This window comes from Petaurus breviceps, unplaced genomic scaffold (genome assembly GCF_028583685.1).
Source record: "Petaurus breviceps papuanus isolate PSGF00001 unplaced genomic scaffold, PetGlider_PUasm1.0 688, whole genome shotgun sequence".
NCBI lineage: Eukaryota > Metazoa > Chordata > Mammalia > Diprotodontia > Petauridae > Petaurus > Petaurus breviceps.
Genome location: NW_027186457.1, coordinates 4,183,814 through 4,202,134, shown reverse-complemented (window position 1 = coordinate 4,202,134; position 18,321 = coordinate 4,183,814). Strand labels below are relative to the sequence as shown.

The 18,321-nt window shown below is 38.0% G+C and overlaps 1 protein-coding gene across 1 annotated transcript in view; it reads left to right on the top strand.

Annotated features, from left to right (window-relative positions):
• Positions 1–18,321, top strand: part of FARSB (phenylalanyl-tRNA synthetase subunit beta) — a 96,368-nt gene that overhangs the window by 60,756 nt on the left and 17,291 nt on the right. The window contains exon 17 of the mRNA XM_069104521.1: positions 7,825–7,977. Within this exon, the coding sequence (XP_068960622.1) occupies positions 7,825–7,977 (153 nt within the window). The remainder of the gene's footprint in view (positions 1–7,824; positions 7,978–18,321) is intronic.

The window sequence follows — 18,321 nt, the reverse complement described above, 5'->3', positions numbered from 1 at the left end:
CTGGGTGACAGGAAATATGTGTGCTGGAAGAGGAGGGAATTTTTCCAGTGATACCTGCCGCTTTGGCTTCCTAAATATCATTAGGTTCTAATTTCCCTGAAGGACCATGGCCCAGTCCAAGGAACTTTGGGCCTTACATGCAGAGGGAAAGGGGTGGGGAAGTTTTGGAGGATTATGAAAGTATGATTGTATTGGAGACAAGCCCCATGATTGGCTGTCTTGGGCCTCAAGGGACTGATTATACTTCCGTAAAGACCAAGCCATTGCTGACCAGGGCCCTATAGCTTCCATTTTGAAGATCACTGGTGTAGTTAATTGGAAATTGAGTATGGTCTAAGTGTAAGCCACATGCTCTGTGTCCCCCCATTTCAAGATTTGCCACACCATCATTCCACATAAGGGAGTTGCTTGAAGCCTGACACTTCACTCATAAAGAGAACTGACTAGTTCTCTAGGGGGACACAGTTGGACCAGGAATTAAAAAGAAGGAGGAAACAAGGATGGATTGCCTGTAGAAAATTGCAGAAATCCTTTAATGAGCCCAAACTTCTCCCAGAAAGAAAATCCCACCTCTTTAAATATAACTTCTATTCTGCTAGTGTTATTGTATTGCCAAAGATTTAAAAATTAGTATCACTAAGGTGACAACAGAGAAAGTATATGGTGGAAGTATGCAGGCTGCAGCGTAACAAAGGAACCTTGAAGGAGAACGAGATTCAAGTGTCATACAGGAAATGGGCAGTCAGAGAAGAATACAGACTGTTCACATGACAGGAGTGAAGGATAACTAGTGGACAGCCCACTGATAATCTCATGATAAACCATGTCAGGAGGAAGGAAGTATTTCTGGCTTGTTGAGGTGTAGTGGACTAATGGGTGGGGTGAGGGGAAGGGGAGGCGTAGGCAGACAAGAATGGACTGTGATCTCTGTTGTTGGAGAGAACATATACATTGATGAGAGCAAAGATCTATTGAATTGTGGAGCTGTAGGCCTATTCTAACATGCTAAAATGAACACAGCTAATTTCTGACCATTACTTCTACTCTTAAATGATACCAGTAATTAAGCTAGATTTTTTAAATTAAAAAATAATGTGCTTTTATTCACAGATATTACAATTTTAAGTCATACTTAGGAATTAGTATTGGGATGATTCTCTACTCATTTTATGTTAAGTATCGGCAAATTAATTCCTTAAACTTTCTCTTATCAAACCCATTTTCTTTCCCAGTTATTCACTAAGACTCCTGAGTGATTTTGTACCCAAACCTATCCAGGAAATCCTTTGACATCCTGTCAGGAGCTAGTATGCTTCTCAAGGGCCATCACTTCTGTTTTGGATCCTGGAATTTGTAGTTACCGAGGATAATGACCAAATTGCTTTTGCTGAGGCTGTTGCTATAGTTTGGTTTTGCTGTTGTTTTAAACATTACACATGACTCAGAAGGCTAAACCGTTTTCTCCTCCTCGTGGGCAGTGATATGTATGGGAATTTTGTTCTTGGACTGAGAGGTTGAATACAGGCTTTTTACTCAGGGGCAAATTTGTCTCCTTTTATAAAATAGGAAAACCAGCATAACTTTCACTGTAGCTGACCAAACAGGACCAAACCGTGAATTACTAATTGGTTTCATTCCTTAATAGATCAGTTTAACCTGTTGGGTATCTAAAATACCTAGAGCATAAACAAAGTGGTAAACAAATTACTTAGAGGTTGGGAATGGGAATGTACATTACAGGGCTTAATTTGTGAATTGCTAAATAATATGCCAAGAAAAACAAGCAGCTTTTGAAAAGTCAAGCATGACAGCTCTTCATTAAATGCAGACTGAGCTTGATGATCTCAGTTTTTTCCTTGTTGGGCAGTAAAACTGCCAACATATCCAAAATCTGGCATAAATGGCAAGAGAAAACGCTTCACTGGGGTGAGGCTATTTACGTTGAAAGGAAGGAAGACATTTTCTGACTTTGTAAAATGTTAGTTACAGATATTTATTAGATTTCAAATCCAAGTTGTCCAGGGTTGTCCACTTGTTAGGGGTGGTTCCTCTCCTTCCTCCAAAACTGCCACCCTTAATAGAAAATTTGAAAGTCTCAGGCAACATACTATATATAACCTCAGTTTTAAAAGAGTACATTTAAAATTTGGGTTTTAAATTATGATTATTATACTAAGTACTCGGCATAGCCCTAAATCAACTCCCTTTCTTTTCCTGTACCTTTGGTTATCCTTATCATTCCTCTAAGACACAGCTACTCCATACTCCTTTTCTCTTCCCATACCATTTCCTAGTAGGTTTCTGGAATGTAGTGCCATGTTCCTACAACTTGATCCTTTTCCCCAGCCCCTCCAAATCATCTCTTTTCATTTTTAGCTTTTCAGTCTTATTCTAAAGCTTTTCTCAAATGATCAAAGGAATCACAGAATTTTAGAATATACCTTCAGAGAGACCTGGCAACTGGAAGGGTTGTTATTGAATCCTCTGTAGACTTCTTGACATTGGAACAATAGTGAGAAAACTAATTAAAAAAAAAAGATACTGTCAGGGCGGCCAGGTGGCTCAGCGAGTAAGAGCGCCGGTTCCAGTGTTGGGACGACCTGGAGATCGAATCCCGGGCTCAGACACTCAGCACCACACCCAGAAATAACTGGCCGTGTAACCTTGAGCAAGTTACTTAACCCCGATTGCTTTAAAAAAAAAAAAAGATACTGTCATTATGAAGGAAAAAATGCTTGTCATAGGCAAGACAACACTAAGACTGGGATACCAAAGATTGGAAAAAGAGAATTTTTACTGAGGAAATTGACTTTTTCTTCCAAGGCTATACCAAAACTTTTATCTGAAGTCAAGGGATCCTCTAAGATCTAGGCATTCAGATTATAAAATATCTGCCCTCAAAAGTTTGGAGATTTTTTTTTTTTACTTCTTCTGGGCCCAGAAATCATGTCTTCATTGAGGTAATATTGGATTCTAATAAATATATCAGTATACTAAAAAACAGAATTATTCTAGAATTATAGAAATTCTCAAATGGTGATATAATTCTCCAGATAATCTCGTCATATCATATGTCACAAAAGATTAAGAAATGTACCTAAAAGATAAAGATAAAAATGCTTCAATATCTAGGGAGCCCAACTGTTTTAAACACAATTGAAAACCTCATAATGACATAATGAAAGCTAGACTTGGAAAAGACAACTTTTCACCAAAAATGTACTTAATATCTGGTGTGATAAAGATGTAGTTGAATGGTGAAGAATTAAAAGAATATCTGTCAACATTTTATGAACTTGCCGCCAAATTGGGTAAAACACCTGATGGCAAAAAAGGGAGGGCTGACAGCAAAATAAAAGTTTTTAAAATTATAGAAAAAAAAATGTGTAAGTCAGTAAATGTAGTTATTTTACTCTGCCCCAGGTTAATTCACAGCCTGCTGTAGCTTCTTTTGGCAGGCACATCATATTGCTGACTCAGGTTGTTCATTCCTTCTCAGTGTGTATGGATGGGGGATGCCAACCCATACTTTTCTGCTCTTTGCCCTAGTAGTGTACTTGATGTCTCTGCTCTAATGAAATGCTCAGAAATTCTCACTAGTGATCTGTATAGAATAGAAATAAGTCCAGTGGCCTTTGCTTATGTGTTTAATGTATATAACCTACCTATTTGTGTGGCTTCTCTTAGATTATAAGCACCTGGAGAGCAAGTTCTAGGTGTATGGGTTTTAAAAAAATATAGTCTGTTGTACAACAAGCGTGTCGAATGCTTTCTGATGATAGTAATGAATAACTTCAGCTTTCTACTTGTAAGAAATTATCCATCAGTTCTTTAGACAGTAAGCAACAAATGCAAGATTGTCCAGGGTTCACATGTGGAATGCAATTCTAAAAAGATGCCTTATGTCATCAGCCTGGCTTGATTTAATTTCACTATTTCATATTTTTGGCATGCAGAATTTCCAATTAATAATATAAAAAAGATGGGTGTAAAGAACATTAACATTAACAGTATGTGAAGTAGCATCCTGCATTCGTTTGTCTGTGTGATGGCTACATCATTTTTATAAAGATAGTTATTTTTACTGTATTTGGTTCCACATTGTTAAGCTCTACTGACGTGACCGTAACATGCTCTGTCATGCACTGAATATTGTCATTTTTAAAACAGATTAAATTCATGCCAGGTTTACTTTAGCTAAATAAAAATGAACCCATGAGGATATTATTTTCTCATTCATATATTTAAAAGATCATAGCTTTTTTTTTAATATCAGTTATTCCATAACTTTTCATCTTTGTTCAACCATTTTGCCTACAATTATGAGGATTACAAAGGGGTAAATGCATCTTTAATTCCAATTTTAGTACAGATTACTTTTATTTTTATTAAAAGTATAAATTAATTGCAATTTCATTTTAAAGCTTTTGGGTCATATTTTTAGAAAGTGCCAGTTTAGGGGTTGATTGATCTCTGCAGAAGAATGATGAACATTGTAATGCTATCTCTAAGCCTTTTGATCAAGATAGTATCTTTGGTCCCATCCACATCAAATAAAGTGATGTGATGCAGTAGTTTCCAAAGTTTAAATGATATGTTGATATTTCCTAAGCAAGACCACACTATTCCAGTTCACTAGCAGTATTGCCCTCCTGATATTCGAGGCCTAAGCTGGCAGATAAGGCTAGCATTTTGATTTTCTTTGAAGGGTCTATGTAGGGCACAGGTAAGAAGATATTTTCCTTGATCCATGCCTTTTTAGCTTGTGATGCCATGGCTCTTTTCTATTAGTGGATTTTTTTTCCCCAAGGGGGGTGGTGCAGAAAAAGGAGGAAGTGAGGCAGCCCTGAGATTCTAGCAGCATAGGTAACTCTTGGGAGACTCCCTCCACTGATGCACGTACACATCATCAACTCATTTGTAATTTCCAGTCTTGAAAAGCTGTCTGAAGACACTGAGAGGTTAGTTAGGTTGGTATCAGAAGTAGGGCCTGAGCTCGAAACCCTTTGACCTCAAGAGCAGCCCGGGAGTCCCCATGATAAACTGCTTTCTCACTTTATTATTAGTATTTGGGTGAAAAGATTGCCGAAGTTTTTTCCTGAGCAGATGCCCATTCTGAATCTTAGCCACTTTTAGGCGCTAGAGGGCATCCCTTCCATTGGCTTCATTTAGTTCTATAGACCCTTGGTCAGCTGTCTGTTTTGGGGTTGTTTAAAGCATCCTCTCCAGGCAGTGCTTTGAAGTCTGTGAAATGCACTTGTAATTTAGGCTGCCATACTTGGTGGCAGGCATATTTTAAAGGCCCTGCTAAGTGAGCTAGAAAGAATGGAGTTATTTCCATCTGCTCCAAAAAGTCTATAAACAGTTCATCCTTTTTTTCCTTTTTTGGGGGGCGGGGGGGGGGGTCAAAAGCTTACTTTAATCAGACATATATCATTTACCTAGTTCAGGGGAAAAAGGTCAGTACCCTGAACTTCAAAGTATACTGACAGAATTATCAAGACAGAGAAACAGATCAAGCAGACAGGCTTCCAAACTGTCCGACCATTACTTCCATACCAAATCACAATTACCAGAGAGGAAAGCATCAACATCTGGGTTTTCAGAGCTGGGGGCTCTCAGCGGTTGCCCAGAGTCTCATCTGGTCAAATCACACAACATTTCTCAAAGTGAGCCCCCAACAATTCATCTTTTGGGGTGTGTAGTCAATGAATTTTCTGTGATGTAATATGTTCTCAGTGTCAAACACCAGAGAATGGGAGTTTTACCTGGTAGATTCTCAGGGGAGGAATGATTTGTAGGAGATCTAAGTCCTTGGGGGTTTTTTGTTTGTTTTCAATTTCATTGACATTGCAAGAAACATGTAAAAAAGAAACACAAATAAGTGAATCTAGATGGAAATTTCTTGTAGGGCTGGAAGGGGTGTGACAAGCCAGTAAACCTGGGTGATTCAAGCCCTTTTTTTTTTTTTTCAAACAAAGTTGGGATGATACCTCTTTGGCAAATTTCTGTGCATTTTTACATTCAAATAGAGGTGAAATCTAGTTGATGAGAGTGAAGTGGTTCTTATGGTTTCTTGAGATACATAGCCTTCAAACTCAGTAAAAACATTTCCCATTTCAGCCTTTTCCTTTGATTATCTTTTTGACTGCATTATGCCTTATCCCATATTAAATGTTATTTACTTTAGCTGCAAAAAAAATTAGAAATCTTGAATTTGAAGTATCACTCATCAAGCGAGGTAACTTTTGGCTAATTTGGAAATCCTAGAAAGGTAATCAAAGAAAAAGATTACCAAAATAATGCTTCCCGTTCATAATACTGAGTCCTTTCAATACTGTTGTGGTGCCCCCTCCTAGCAAAAATGGAACTACAAAGAGTTTTCAGTACATGTCTGTGTTAAAGTAGAAGCATGTGACAGCAAAAAAACGGGTAGCACATGGTGAAGATACCCAGAAGCTAGTCAGTAATATAAAAGAGAAGGCTGAGTTTTGTTTTCTTCTGTTCTTTGAGCTTCAGGGACTCTGGCTGTCTCTCTATTTGTCTCTCTGTCTTGCCATAGAAATTAGGCTCTTCATTTGGAATACCAAAAGTTCTCGTGAGCTTTTGTGCTCACAAACGTTTTAATGTAAAACTTCAGTGAAAAGTATAGACATTATTACTAAGCTTTTTTCATAGTAATAATAGCATTCTATTTACTTGTCCATATGGGTTATTATCTCTTGTGCTAATTTATAAAGCATATTTCCTCAAAAGAAAAAGGGGCTAAATTCTTATGCTATGTTCATTCTTTGATGTCTCTGCTTGTATATGTAAAATTTGATGCTTATTTCATGAGGAACTTAAGAATCTTTTGACTAAATTATGAAATAGGTTAGACAGTTATAATTATTTACTGATATAAGTTTAAACTGTGATCTAAGACATAATTCTAAGAGACTGTTGCCCTGGTCATTTTTTTTATCAGACACTTACCTTTTAAATTTTTAGGACGCATTTAGTGATGCATATTGTCCCAATATCAGTTGTTTGTAAGAGGAAAAATTCTTTCCCCCTAAAACAAACACTATCTTGTAACAAAGAAAAACAATTAAGTGCAAACATCTGATTCTTTGTATCTGATAATGTATGTGACATTCTGCCCAGGCTCTGGTCATTTAAATGCAGATCTTAGGTATTAAGAATATCTACTTTCTCTTTAAATAAACCAAGCATATTCACATTTATGTACATACATTTATATGTAAATATTGCTTAATATGGACAATCATTTAGATATTTGTAGCCATATAAATTCTGTAGTTTTTGTTTGTATGCTCACTTATACGTGTGTTTTATGGTATAGTATTTTCAAGGAGCAGCTCGGTGACACGGTGGATAGAACACTGGGCCTGGAGTCAGATCTGGAACTCTGGCCTCAGACACTTCCTGACTGTGTGATCTTGGGCAAGTCACTTCACCCTGTTTGCCTCAGTTTCCTCATCTGTAAAATGAACTGGAGAAGTAAGTGGCAAACAATTCTAGTGCCAAGAAAACCTCAAATGGGGACACGGAGGCAAACACGACTTGAAATGACTGAACAGCAACAACAGAGTATTTGCAAAATAAAAGATGGATAGTTCCCTTTAACTGTGGCTAATATTCATTGTTTACACTCTGTGAACATAGGAGGTGAATATAGAATACATTTCTATGAGAATATAGTAATAGCAACTAGACTAAGAGAAAAAGTATGATAAAAGTTTAAAATAATTTCTAAAACAAAGGCTTATGTAACCTCTTGACAAAGAAGAAATGAAACAAATTCTCTTATGCTTTCTCCAGATGTAGGTGCAAGAAACCACAGGCATCTCTGTGCTGTTTATTACAACAAGAACCCTGGGTTTGAGGTTATCCACGGGCTGCTGGATAGAATTATGCAGCTACTGGACGTGCCGTTTGGTGAAGACAAGGGCTATGTGATCAAGGCATCTGAAGGTAAGCTGCCAGCTGAAGCCACAGTGCTTATAATAAAACAGTGAAGAGATTAATTCATCACCCATTCTGGTGAAGATTTTTGCTTTATTTCAATTGTTAAGAGTTTTCCAGAAAATAAGCTTCTCAAATATTTTCATCAAACTCTTTTCAGATTTCTCATGAGCATTTCTGTCCTAGATGAGATGAGATAGGAGCATCCCTAGTTTACAAATACCCTGAATACCAGCCTTATGTCCAAGGAACCCACATAAAACCCATAGAACCCACAAGTCCAAGCTGGAAGCCAAGGAAAGTTTACACAAAAGCTATGTACTCCAAAGTTGCCTGTCTGAATCCTTGGGGACAAAAGAAAAAGTCTCACAAGTTGTTCAGAAAGACTTTCTGTATGTTAATCTAGAATTATAAAATAAGCTTGGTAGGGATAGGAAGTTTGGGATCTGAAGCCCAGTTACAGCACTTTGTTATGGGGGCACAGCTAACTAAGGTAGCAGAGAACTCTCTGCTTAATCTGTTTGGCACTTTTTAAAAAAATTTTGGAAACCTCTGGCTTTTTACCTTAGACTGTGTTTAGTCTAGTTTTCTTCTGACAACTATGAGATCCAGAGGAAATCTGAAATAACAGTTTTTGCCACTAGTTATTTTAATTAGGGCTTTTCAAGTAACTTCTGGTAACTTTTATATTTTTGGAATCATTTTTGCTTTCTTGCATTTCTAATCAAATCTTATTATTGAAATATTTTTCACTTCATCTCATTGTGTAAAATTTTTGGGGAAAGATTTTATTTTCCCTTAGGCTTTCTGCTTTGTCCTTAGAGACAGCCATAACTTTCTTTGTTTATGGATCCTCTTTCCAAGTGTTCTGAAAGTGAAGTTTATGGGTCTGTTTATTAGTGAAAATCTGTGTTTGACAAAGTACTGTATCTGTAAAAATGGAAATTGAGAGAGCAAACCAAGGCAGATTAACTGGAGGAATTAGTTTAAAAATCAGATTCTTCAGCCATACTGCTTAACTGAGGTATAACTGTGCATTTATTCTTATTTGAGTTACTAAAAAGCCATAACCTCTATCATGATGGTACCTCTGTTAGCTACAAGTGAGCATCTTCATATACTGACCTCTCTTTCAAAAGAAGCATCATTTTGATTTCTAAATCTTTTGTTTCCATAGGAGTATTAGAAATCTGACCCTCCTCATACTATAGATGAGGAAAAATATTACATTAAAAAATAGAAAAATTTAAAAATAGTAAACATTTGAATTTACTTGCACCTTCATCATCATAGATATGCCAGAAAAAATGGGGGGGGGGGGGCGGGGGAGAGAGTTTACTGTAATTTTGTAGCCACCACATCTGAAATATAACTTTAAGTCAGAATCTTCTGGTAATATGGGCAATAACCGTGCTTTTATTTTAAAAACTAGGAAGCACCTAGCACTATATCCACTGCACCTCTCAGCTGCCCACTATAAATATTACCTTGGATCGAATTTAATTTGTGTAGTTAATAGCAGAAATTTATGTGGTGTTCAAAGCTAGAAGGTGCCTTCTAGAGATCACAAGGCCCTGTTCCACCCTCATTTTTTAGCTGAGCTATTTGAGGCCATGAGAGAAGTGACCGGAGTAAGGTTATGCTGAGAACAGAATGGTTATTTGGAACCAGGTGCCCTGGCACCACATCCAGCATTGTTTCCTCCATAGTCTGTTGCTGCTCGGATGGTCTCATCGTATCAACCACTTCAGTAATCTGGTAGCATTGGGCACGTCCGTAGACTCAAGACTAGTAAATGGACTCAAACTCAAATCTTCTAAATCCATTGCGCTTTCCCCTCATCAACCACAAGTTGGGAAACACACAGACAATCAAGTTACTTGTGACAGCTGTTGAATAACTTGTGAGCTAAAGTTTTAGTAATAATAGTGTCACTATATACATACATATAAATGCATATATATGTATGACATATACACACATATGTTATTTAACATGAATATTGCTACACTCATTCTTTAGTTTCCTTTGAAACGTACTTTAGATCTTATTTTAAGAATAGTTTTATTATTCACATTTTTTGTTTCCCTTTTATCTTACTTGCCAGATATTTTACTTGAGGTCAGTCCAAGTAGAGACTCTTAATGTTATTACTTGGTCCAGGTGAGCTGATGCTACAGTTTACACAGAGTAACCTTTTAAAAAGGATAAGGTACAGGCAGCTAGGTGGCATGGTGAATAGAGCACCAGCCCTGGAGTCAGGAGGACCTGAGTTCAAATATGGCTTCAGACACTTGACACTAGCTGTAGGACCCTGGGCAAGTCACTTTAACCCATTGCTGTGCTAAAATAAATAAAGAAGTAAAAAGGACAAGGTGTTTCTTTTCATCAGCATGATTAGCATATTTAGCTCTGTTCTTTTCCCAGAAGAATCAGGCTTGTGTCTTATCCTAAGTGCTTTTTGTTACGATGCTTTTGGTGAGAGGCCTCAAGCCAGAAACAATTAATGTCATTGAGTGTAACAACTCATTTCTCATCTGCTAGTGGGGAAGGGTACAAGGGACTGGGGATTCTAATTGCATTTTGATTATCTGCATTGCAAGTATTATTATTTCTGCTTTGGATAATTCAAGAAACCAGAGCCGTGGAGAAGCAGTTCTGTAGAAGAGCCGATACTAGAGCTCTACCTTCACTCTAGATCTTTATCGTCTTAAAATCAAGGAACAAAACTGGTCTCTAGAACCCTGAGTCAGTGTGTAGATTCTTGTGGAATTTAGCAGTTGGGGAGTATGTTTTGTTGCATCTTGTGTTTGAGGGATTCTTTTTGATGCCTGTCTGCTGCTGTTATCATTTGTTTGGCTGTTTGCAGAGATCCTGTTCCTCTAAGGAGAGGTCTGCACTGAATCAAAAAATAGATTAGGAACAGACGAAGAGCTCCAGTTTCCTGACGTCCTTGATTATTAAGTTGTCTTATATTGCCCTGGCACATGGCATACTTTTTAATAATTAAAGCTCTTTGGTGGTTTTGCTGATTAGAATAGCATTAGAGCTGTGCCAACGTGAATCCCTGCTTAACGGCAACTGTAGAGGCTGCCTCGTGGCAGGTATTTTCATTTCCCACCGTCTGTCTACTGAGCATTGCCAGGTTGTTTGTGTGGGGCTCTGTGTGGGCTCCTCTTATGTTCTATGGGATTTGATGGGTGGAAAGGTACTTTACTGCTTCGAAAAAATTGTCCCTTGCCTATCCTAAGAGAAGTCCAGAAATTCATCTTATTGATCACTTCATTGCTTCCAAATAGTTCCATTGTCCTTGGAGTTTAATGTTGCTTATGCTGCAGATGGTAGCACTCCCTATCATGCAGTCACTACAGAAAGCTCCTTGCAAAGCTCTTGGTTACTGCAAAACTTGGAAGTAGTCATAGCTTATGCTTCTTTTTTTATTTGTGGAATACTCTGCCAATGAAGAACATAAGTGAGATAGAATGTCAAGCAGATGATAGACTAAGGTCAATGGATGGGTGAAGGAAATAGATCCCCTAACATCCTTAACAGACTGCAGAACATTTAAGGATTTAAAAAGAGGTTCAATTCTCTCAGTACTGTAGTTGCTTTTGATCAGATTATTATAACTCATGTATTTGCTCTTTCCCCTTCATTTTTGTGGGTTTTTGAAAACTAAATTATATATGTTAAAATGCACTTATCCTTTTCAGAAACCATTTCTGGGTAGGGAAAATTCTTAACATTTTTGTGTTTAAAAGTTAGGTGGTAGTTGGATAAATCAGTGGAAAGATGTCAATTCTAGTATAATGGAATGGGTTTTCTGTGTGATCCCTTACACTGAGTTGAGTATATCTTTTCTTTACAAAAATTATTATAGAGTTCAATTTTGAGCATAACATGTGTCTTCTGAAAGTGCCAAGTTAACTTGAGATGATTTTAAAAAGAAGGCCGAATTCAGGGTGTCTTTGGGTTTGATTACATCGCTTTCCATTCTGCTTTGACTCAGAATTCATCCTATGAAATAGAAAATATGCTTATATATTTTAGTCTGTTCACACACTGAACCCTTGCCATATGTACAAACCATGGTATTTAAGCGCCTTCTGTTACACTAACACCTAAATGGCCATTGACCTGACCTCCAGGTCATGGCCTTTTCCCCCTCTAAGGACACCTGTGAAAGATTTCAAGATGCCAGAAAATACGGGTGAAATTGTGATGTTCCCCTGGCCTTCACACTGGTTTTTAGTGTAATCTGAGCTTACAAGTGTATGGGAAAACATGCTTTGGGTTGCTTACAGCAGCGAAGGTGATGAGCTGATCAGCAGCCTTGACGATTTCTTCTTAAAAGAGAATGAAAGACTAGGGCCGGCTGTTCATGTTTTCTGTAGTGAGGGCCATTGTTCCCACGTGCATGTATGTATAGATATAGGACACATAGGTAATGCGTGTTTTGATGTATAAGCACAAAAAGATGAGAAAATTAGAGAGTAAGTGAAAGTGTGGCCTGAAATACAATTCACTCATTTGTAAGTAGAGTTGTTGAAATAATGGACTGGAGTCCATTTTGCTTTTTCTTAAACAAGTCTGTTTTGAAATCAAATGAAATGATATATGTAAAGCTTTTTGCAAGTCTTAAAAAGATGTGTAAATATTAGTTACTATTGCATATCTTAATGAAAATTTATTTGTGTTTGGATTATAATTTCTTGATTTTTTTTTCCCTACTCTTATGCTATTGAAATTTTATTTAGCAGATGACCTTCATTATTAGGTATTAGTTTCATGTACAGTGAGCCATCCTGATATTTTCTAGGGTATTTAGATGTATCATTTACTTTTTCATGGACATCTTCCTCATTCTTGCTCATTTCACACTCCCAGTTTGCTAAATCTTGTCATTTCTACCTTCAAACAATCCCTTCTCTTTCCTCACAAGTTAATTACTCTAGCTCAAGGACTCATCCTTTCTTGCCTAGACAATTACAGTAGAGTTCTGTTTGATCTCTGCTTTCCCTTGCTCCAGTCCGTCCTCCACACAGCTACAGAAGTGATCTTCTTAAAATATGGTCTAACCAAGTAATTCCCCTCCTTATTGAGCTTCAGTGACTTCCTGTTACTCTCATGATTAAATAGAAAGTCCTTTGTTTGGCATTTAAAATACTTCACAAGTGCTGGACCTTGGCATGCTTGATCCTCTCTCCTCAGTCTCTTAAAGTCTCTGGCTTAGTTCAAGTAAGAATCCTTTCCTCGTCTCCCTACCTGCTGCTGCCTTCCTCTCTAAGGTTACTTTCCATTTACTCTGCCTTTCTGTCTTATGTATCTCATCACTTACATGTTGTCTCTCCCATTACAATGTGAAATCCTTAAAAGGCAGGGACTGGTTTTGAGTTTTCTTTGCATCCAAAGTACTTAACACCATGCCTCACACACAGCAAGCACTCAATAATTGCTCTTTTTTTTTTTTTTTAAAGAATTTAGTTAGGGGGCAGCTAGGTGGCCCAATGAATAGAGCCCGGCAGTCAGGAGGATCTGAGTTCAAATGTGACCTTAGACACTTGACACACTAGCTGTGTGACCTTGGGCAAGTCACTTAACCCCAATTGCCTTGCCTTCCCTCCTTCAAAAAAAAAAGAAAGAAAGAATTTATTAAAAATTTTTCTTATTCTAAATTTAAATGCCAAAAAAGGGTAGTTCCATTCACCCAGCAGCATGGCTCTGTGAATAAAAGAAACAAAAGAAAATTCTTTATGAAACTATTAATCTCCATTTCATATTGCTTGCTTTTTTAAGAGTATGTAATAAATTTCACCCACTTTCAAAACTCTTTGCTCTTGTCTGTTCTTCTGAATTTTTGTGCATTTTTGAAAGTGTTAAATAATCTTTTTTTAATATCACTATTGTGAACCCCTTCCCCAAAGAAAGGAAGAAAAGAAACTTAACAAATTCACATAGTCAAGCAAAACCTATTTTTACATTGGGCAAGTCCAGAAATGTATGTTTCTTGCTTCTGTCCATCACTTCTTATTGGCAGGAGGTAAGGAATGGGCTTCGTCATAAGTCCTCTGGAGCAAAGGTCGGTCATTGCTTTGATAAGAATTCCCAAGTCTTTCAAAGCTGTTTTTCTTTATAATGTTCTTGTCCTAGTATGAATTGTTCTTCTGCTTCTTTTTACCTTATCCTACATTATTAGTTCATAGAACCTAGGATTTGCTGAAATAATCTCTTTCATCATTTTTTTATAGTACAGTAAAAGTGTATCACATTCATATGCCACTATGAATCTGGCCTCAGACACTAACTCGCTGTGTGACCCAGGGCAAATCGCTTCACCCTATTTGCCTCAGTTTCCTCATCTGTAAAATGAGTTGGAGAAGGAAATGGCAAGCCACTCTAATATCTTTGCCAAGAAAATGCCAAATAGGGTCATGAAGAGTGGGATATGAATGAAAATTGACCCGACATGTCTAAAACTAAGCTTGTTAAATTTCTTCCCAAACTCTTCTCACTTCTAAATTCCATATTATTGTTGAAGGTACCACTAGGACTCTTGAGTTGATTCCTATCCTTGATTCCTTACTTTCTCCCATTTCCCCTGCCCCTAATTCAATCAGTTTTTAAGTCCTGTTTTTCCTGCCTTCATAACTTCTCTCATGTACTCCCTCTTCCCTTGTCTGACACTGAGACCACTCTGATGAAGGCCTTCATCACCTCACACCTGGACTTCCTGCCTCAAGTCTCTCATTTTTCACTGAGCTGTCAAATTGGTCTTAAAAGATAGGTCTGATCTTATTACCTCTTTTTTAGTAAACTCCAGTGGCTCCCTGTTATCTCCTGGGTCAAATACAAAATCCCATTTAGCTTGGTAACCTGGCCCCTTCCTACCTTTCATGGTCTTAAACCTTACTTTCCTCCTTGATCCAGGGACACTGGCATCCTGACTGTTCCTCCATCTCCAGACTGAGCATACTGCCTGGGACGTTCTCTATCCTTGTCCCCACCTTCTGGCTTCCCTCAAGTTTCAGCTAAAGTCTCACTCCTGCAAGAAGCCTTTGCCAGGCCTCTTTAATCTTGCTGCCATAGTGTCTCTGACACTAGTCCCAATTTATCCTCTCTATATCTTGATGGTTTATAGTTGTTTACATGTTGTCTCTCCCATTTGATTTCTTGACAACAGAGACTGTTTTGCCTTCCTTTGTGTCACCAACACTTAGCACAGTTCATGGTGCTTAGTATGTTCTGAGGACTCTAGCACCCTGCTAGTCAGTTCAGCACCATGCTGGTCATTGCATGCTGCCATTCCCTAGGGCTTCCACAGTCCCCACTCTGTGCCAGCTTTTGCTGTCCCTGGCCACCAATTCTTGTACATGGTCCTATTTCTGATTGTGCTGCCCACCTGCTTTATTGGAGAGGGCCTTCTTCTCAATTACCTGTGGCCTTCTAGCTGACATTTTGCACAATTTGGGGTTGGAAGAAGTCATTTAGTGGATTGGATTTCCTATTTATTTATTTGATCTAATAGGAACTTAAGGGTTTTGCTGTGAAAATATCAAAATGAATATTATTTCTAGTTTCCACTGTATGGATTTGTACTGTATTGATTCTACAATGTATATCCTTGAATTGAATTTAGCTTTCCCTCTGGATTAATTTAAAGGTTAATTAAAAGAATTATTATCTATCATAACTATTTTTAAAGGCCTACAGCTGATTTGGTATATTCCTACCAGGTATATTGTCTAACCTTGCCTGTCCTTGCACAGTTATCTCTCTAACAAGCCCTCCTAGGATACAGAGAACCTGCTATCACTGGTCCACTAACAATATCCTCAGGATGCAGATGGGTCCCATAAATCAATCAAGCATTCCTTAGTGACAGAGAGAGGCGGTTACTAGCCCCAAGTGTGTGCTAGCACACTTTCTTTGATGTAAGCAATCATGTTGTTCCCACCCCATGATGCTGTACAACCTCTAAGCAATCACATTGTCTTTCTCAGCTGCGCAACTCCATAATGCCCCAAACTATATTAAACAGGTGAGCCTGACCTTGCGATTTTCTTCATTGAGAGAGACCATTGACTAATGTAAATTGATTGTGCTCAGACCATTCACTCTCAATTTACTTTAATTTTCAAATGTAACAACTGGAATAGGTGTGAGGGAGCCAGGTGATCTACCTCCCATTCAGGCAGTTGTCTTGTTGCAAGTTGGTTTTTTTCACATTATATTTAGGAAAATGTGTGATAGAAAATATCAAGATTGCTTATACCCTACAAATAGATCTTGTAAACATGCCCAATAAAGAAAAGTGTGTCAAATAAGACTTGTCACTGTTGGGTTTCAAATACTTGGTACTCTCAACAAATGCCATTTTATCTGATTAACTTAATTAGGAGGTAATTATGATTCCTTACAGGTGTGCTTTAAAAAAAAAAAAAAGACTTAAGCATACAAATCAGTGATATATGGGGTGATTGGATAAAGAGAATTTTCCTTTGGGTTCTATTAAAGAACCAACTCCTTTTCTCCCCTACCATATTTAAAATAGTATTGATTTCTATATAGTCTTTCAGGAATGTATTTATTGCTGTGTGAAGGAATTAAGTTCTAAAAAGCATTTTGAAGTTTGTACAACCTCTTTCCCTTGTTTCTTTTTTTTAAATTTTTTTTAATGCTTTATTAACTTCTGATTTACATCATTCGTTTCCGCCAGATTTTGAGTTACAAATTTTCTCCCCGTTTTTCCCCCACCCATCCCCCCAAAACAGCAGTCCCACATGATATCCCCACCTCCAATCTGCTCTCTCCCATATTTTCTCCCATACCCGTTTCAACTTTTCCAGTGAATCTCTGTGCCTCAGTGCCTGTATATCTTTTTTTTCTTAATAACATGTAAGATGGTATTAATAATAGTATATATATATACACACGCACACACACATATATATATATATTTGAATATTTTATTTTTAAAACTTTCAATTCCAGATTCATTCCCTTCCCCCCCTGCCACCCACCCCCCTGGGGAGACAAGCAGTTCAGTATAGGTTGTACATGTGCGGCTAATGCAAAACAATAACATAGTAGATGTATTGTAAAAGACTGACTATATTTCCCTCCCTCCTATCCCACCTCCCACTTGTTCTATTCTCTACTTTGATCCTATCCCTTTTCACAAGTGGGTGCTTCCAACTTCCCTCCCCCCCAGCCTGCCCTCCCTTCCATCATCCCCCCTCACATCCCCTTCCCCCCCTATTCTCCTGGAGGGTGAGATCCCCTATTTAGTGTGTATTTCCCTCCCTCCTCAAGCCAGATTCAATAGGAATAAGGTTGACCCATTCCCTTTTGCCTTTCTATTCTTCCCCTCCATTGTAACCATTTTCCCTTGCCTCTTCTGTATGAGATAGTTTGCCCCACTCTGTCTCTCCCCATCTCCTCTCATTATATTCCTCTCACCTCTTAATTTCACCTTTTAAGTATCATCCTTTCCTGTTAAATTGGTCCCGTGCCCTCTATCTATGTATACCTGTAAACGTATATACACACATTCACGTATGTATTCATATGCCCGCATACCCTCATATAAAGACATATATATATTTCTAATCCCTTCAACTACTGAGAAAAGTTTCATAAGTTACAATTATTGTTTTTCCATGTAGGAATGTTAATAGTTCAACTTTGGTCAGGTGGCTCAGCGAGCAAGAGCACCGGCCCCAGTGCCGGGACGACCCAGATCAAATCCGGACACTCAGAAACAACAACTGGCCATGCAACCCCGAGCAAGCCACTCAACCCCAATTGCTTTAAAAAAAATTGTTCAACTTTGATAAGTTCCTTATGATTTCTTTTCCCTGTTTACCTTCTCATGCTTCTCTTGCTTCTTGTATCTGAATGTCAAATTTTCTATTCAACTCTGGTTTTTTCAGCAAGAATTCTTGAAAGTCCTGCATTCCACTGAATGACCATATTTTCCCCTGAAACATGATACTCAGTTTTGCTGGGTAGGTGACTCTTGGTTTTAATTCCAGCTCCCTTGACCTCCGGAATATCACATTCCAGGCCCTTCGATCCCTCAGTGTAGAAGCTGCCAGATCCTGGGTTATCCTGAATGTGTTTCCACAATTTTCAAATTGCTTCTTCCTGGCTGCTTGTAATATTCTCTCCTTAATCTGGGAATTCCAGAACCTGGCTATAATATTCCTAGGAGTTTTCTTTTTGGGATCTTTTTCAGGAGGTGATCGGTGGATTCTTTCAACCTCTATTTTGCCCTCTGGTTCTAAAACATCAGGGCAGTTTTCTTTGAGAACTTCCTGGAGGATGCTTTCCAGGCTCTTACTTTGGTCATGG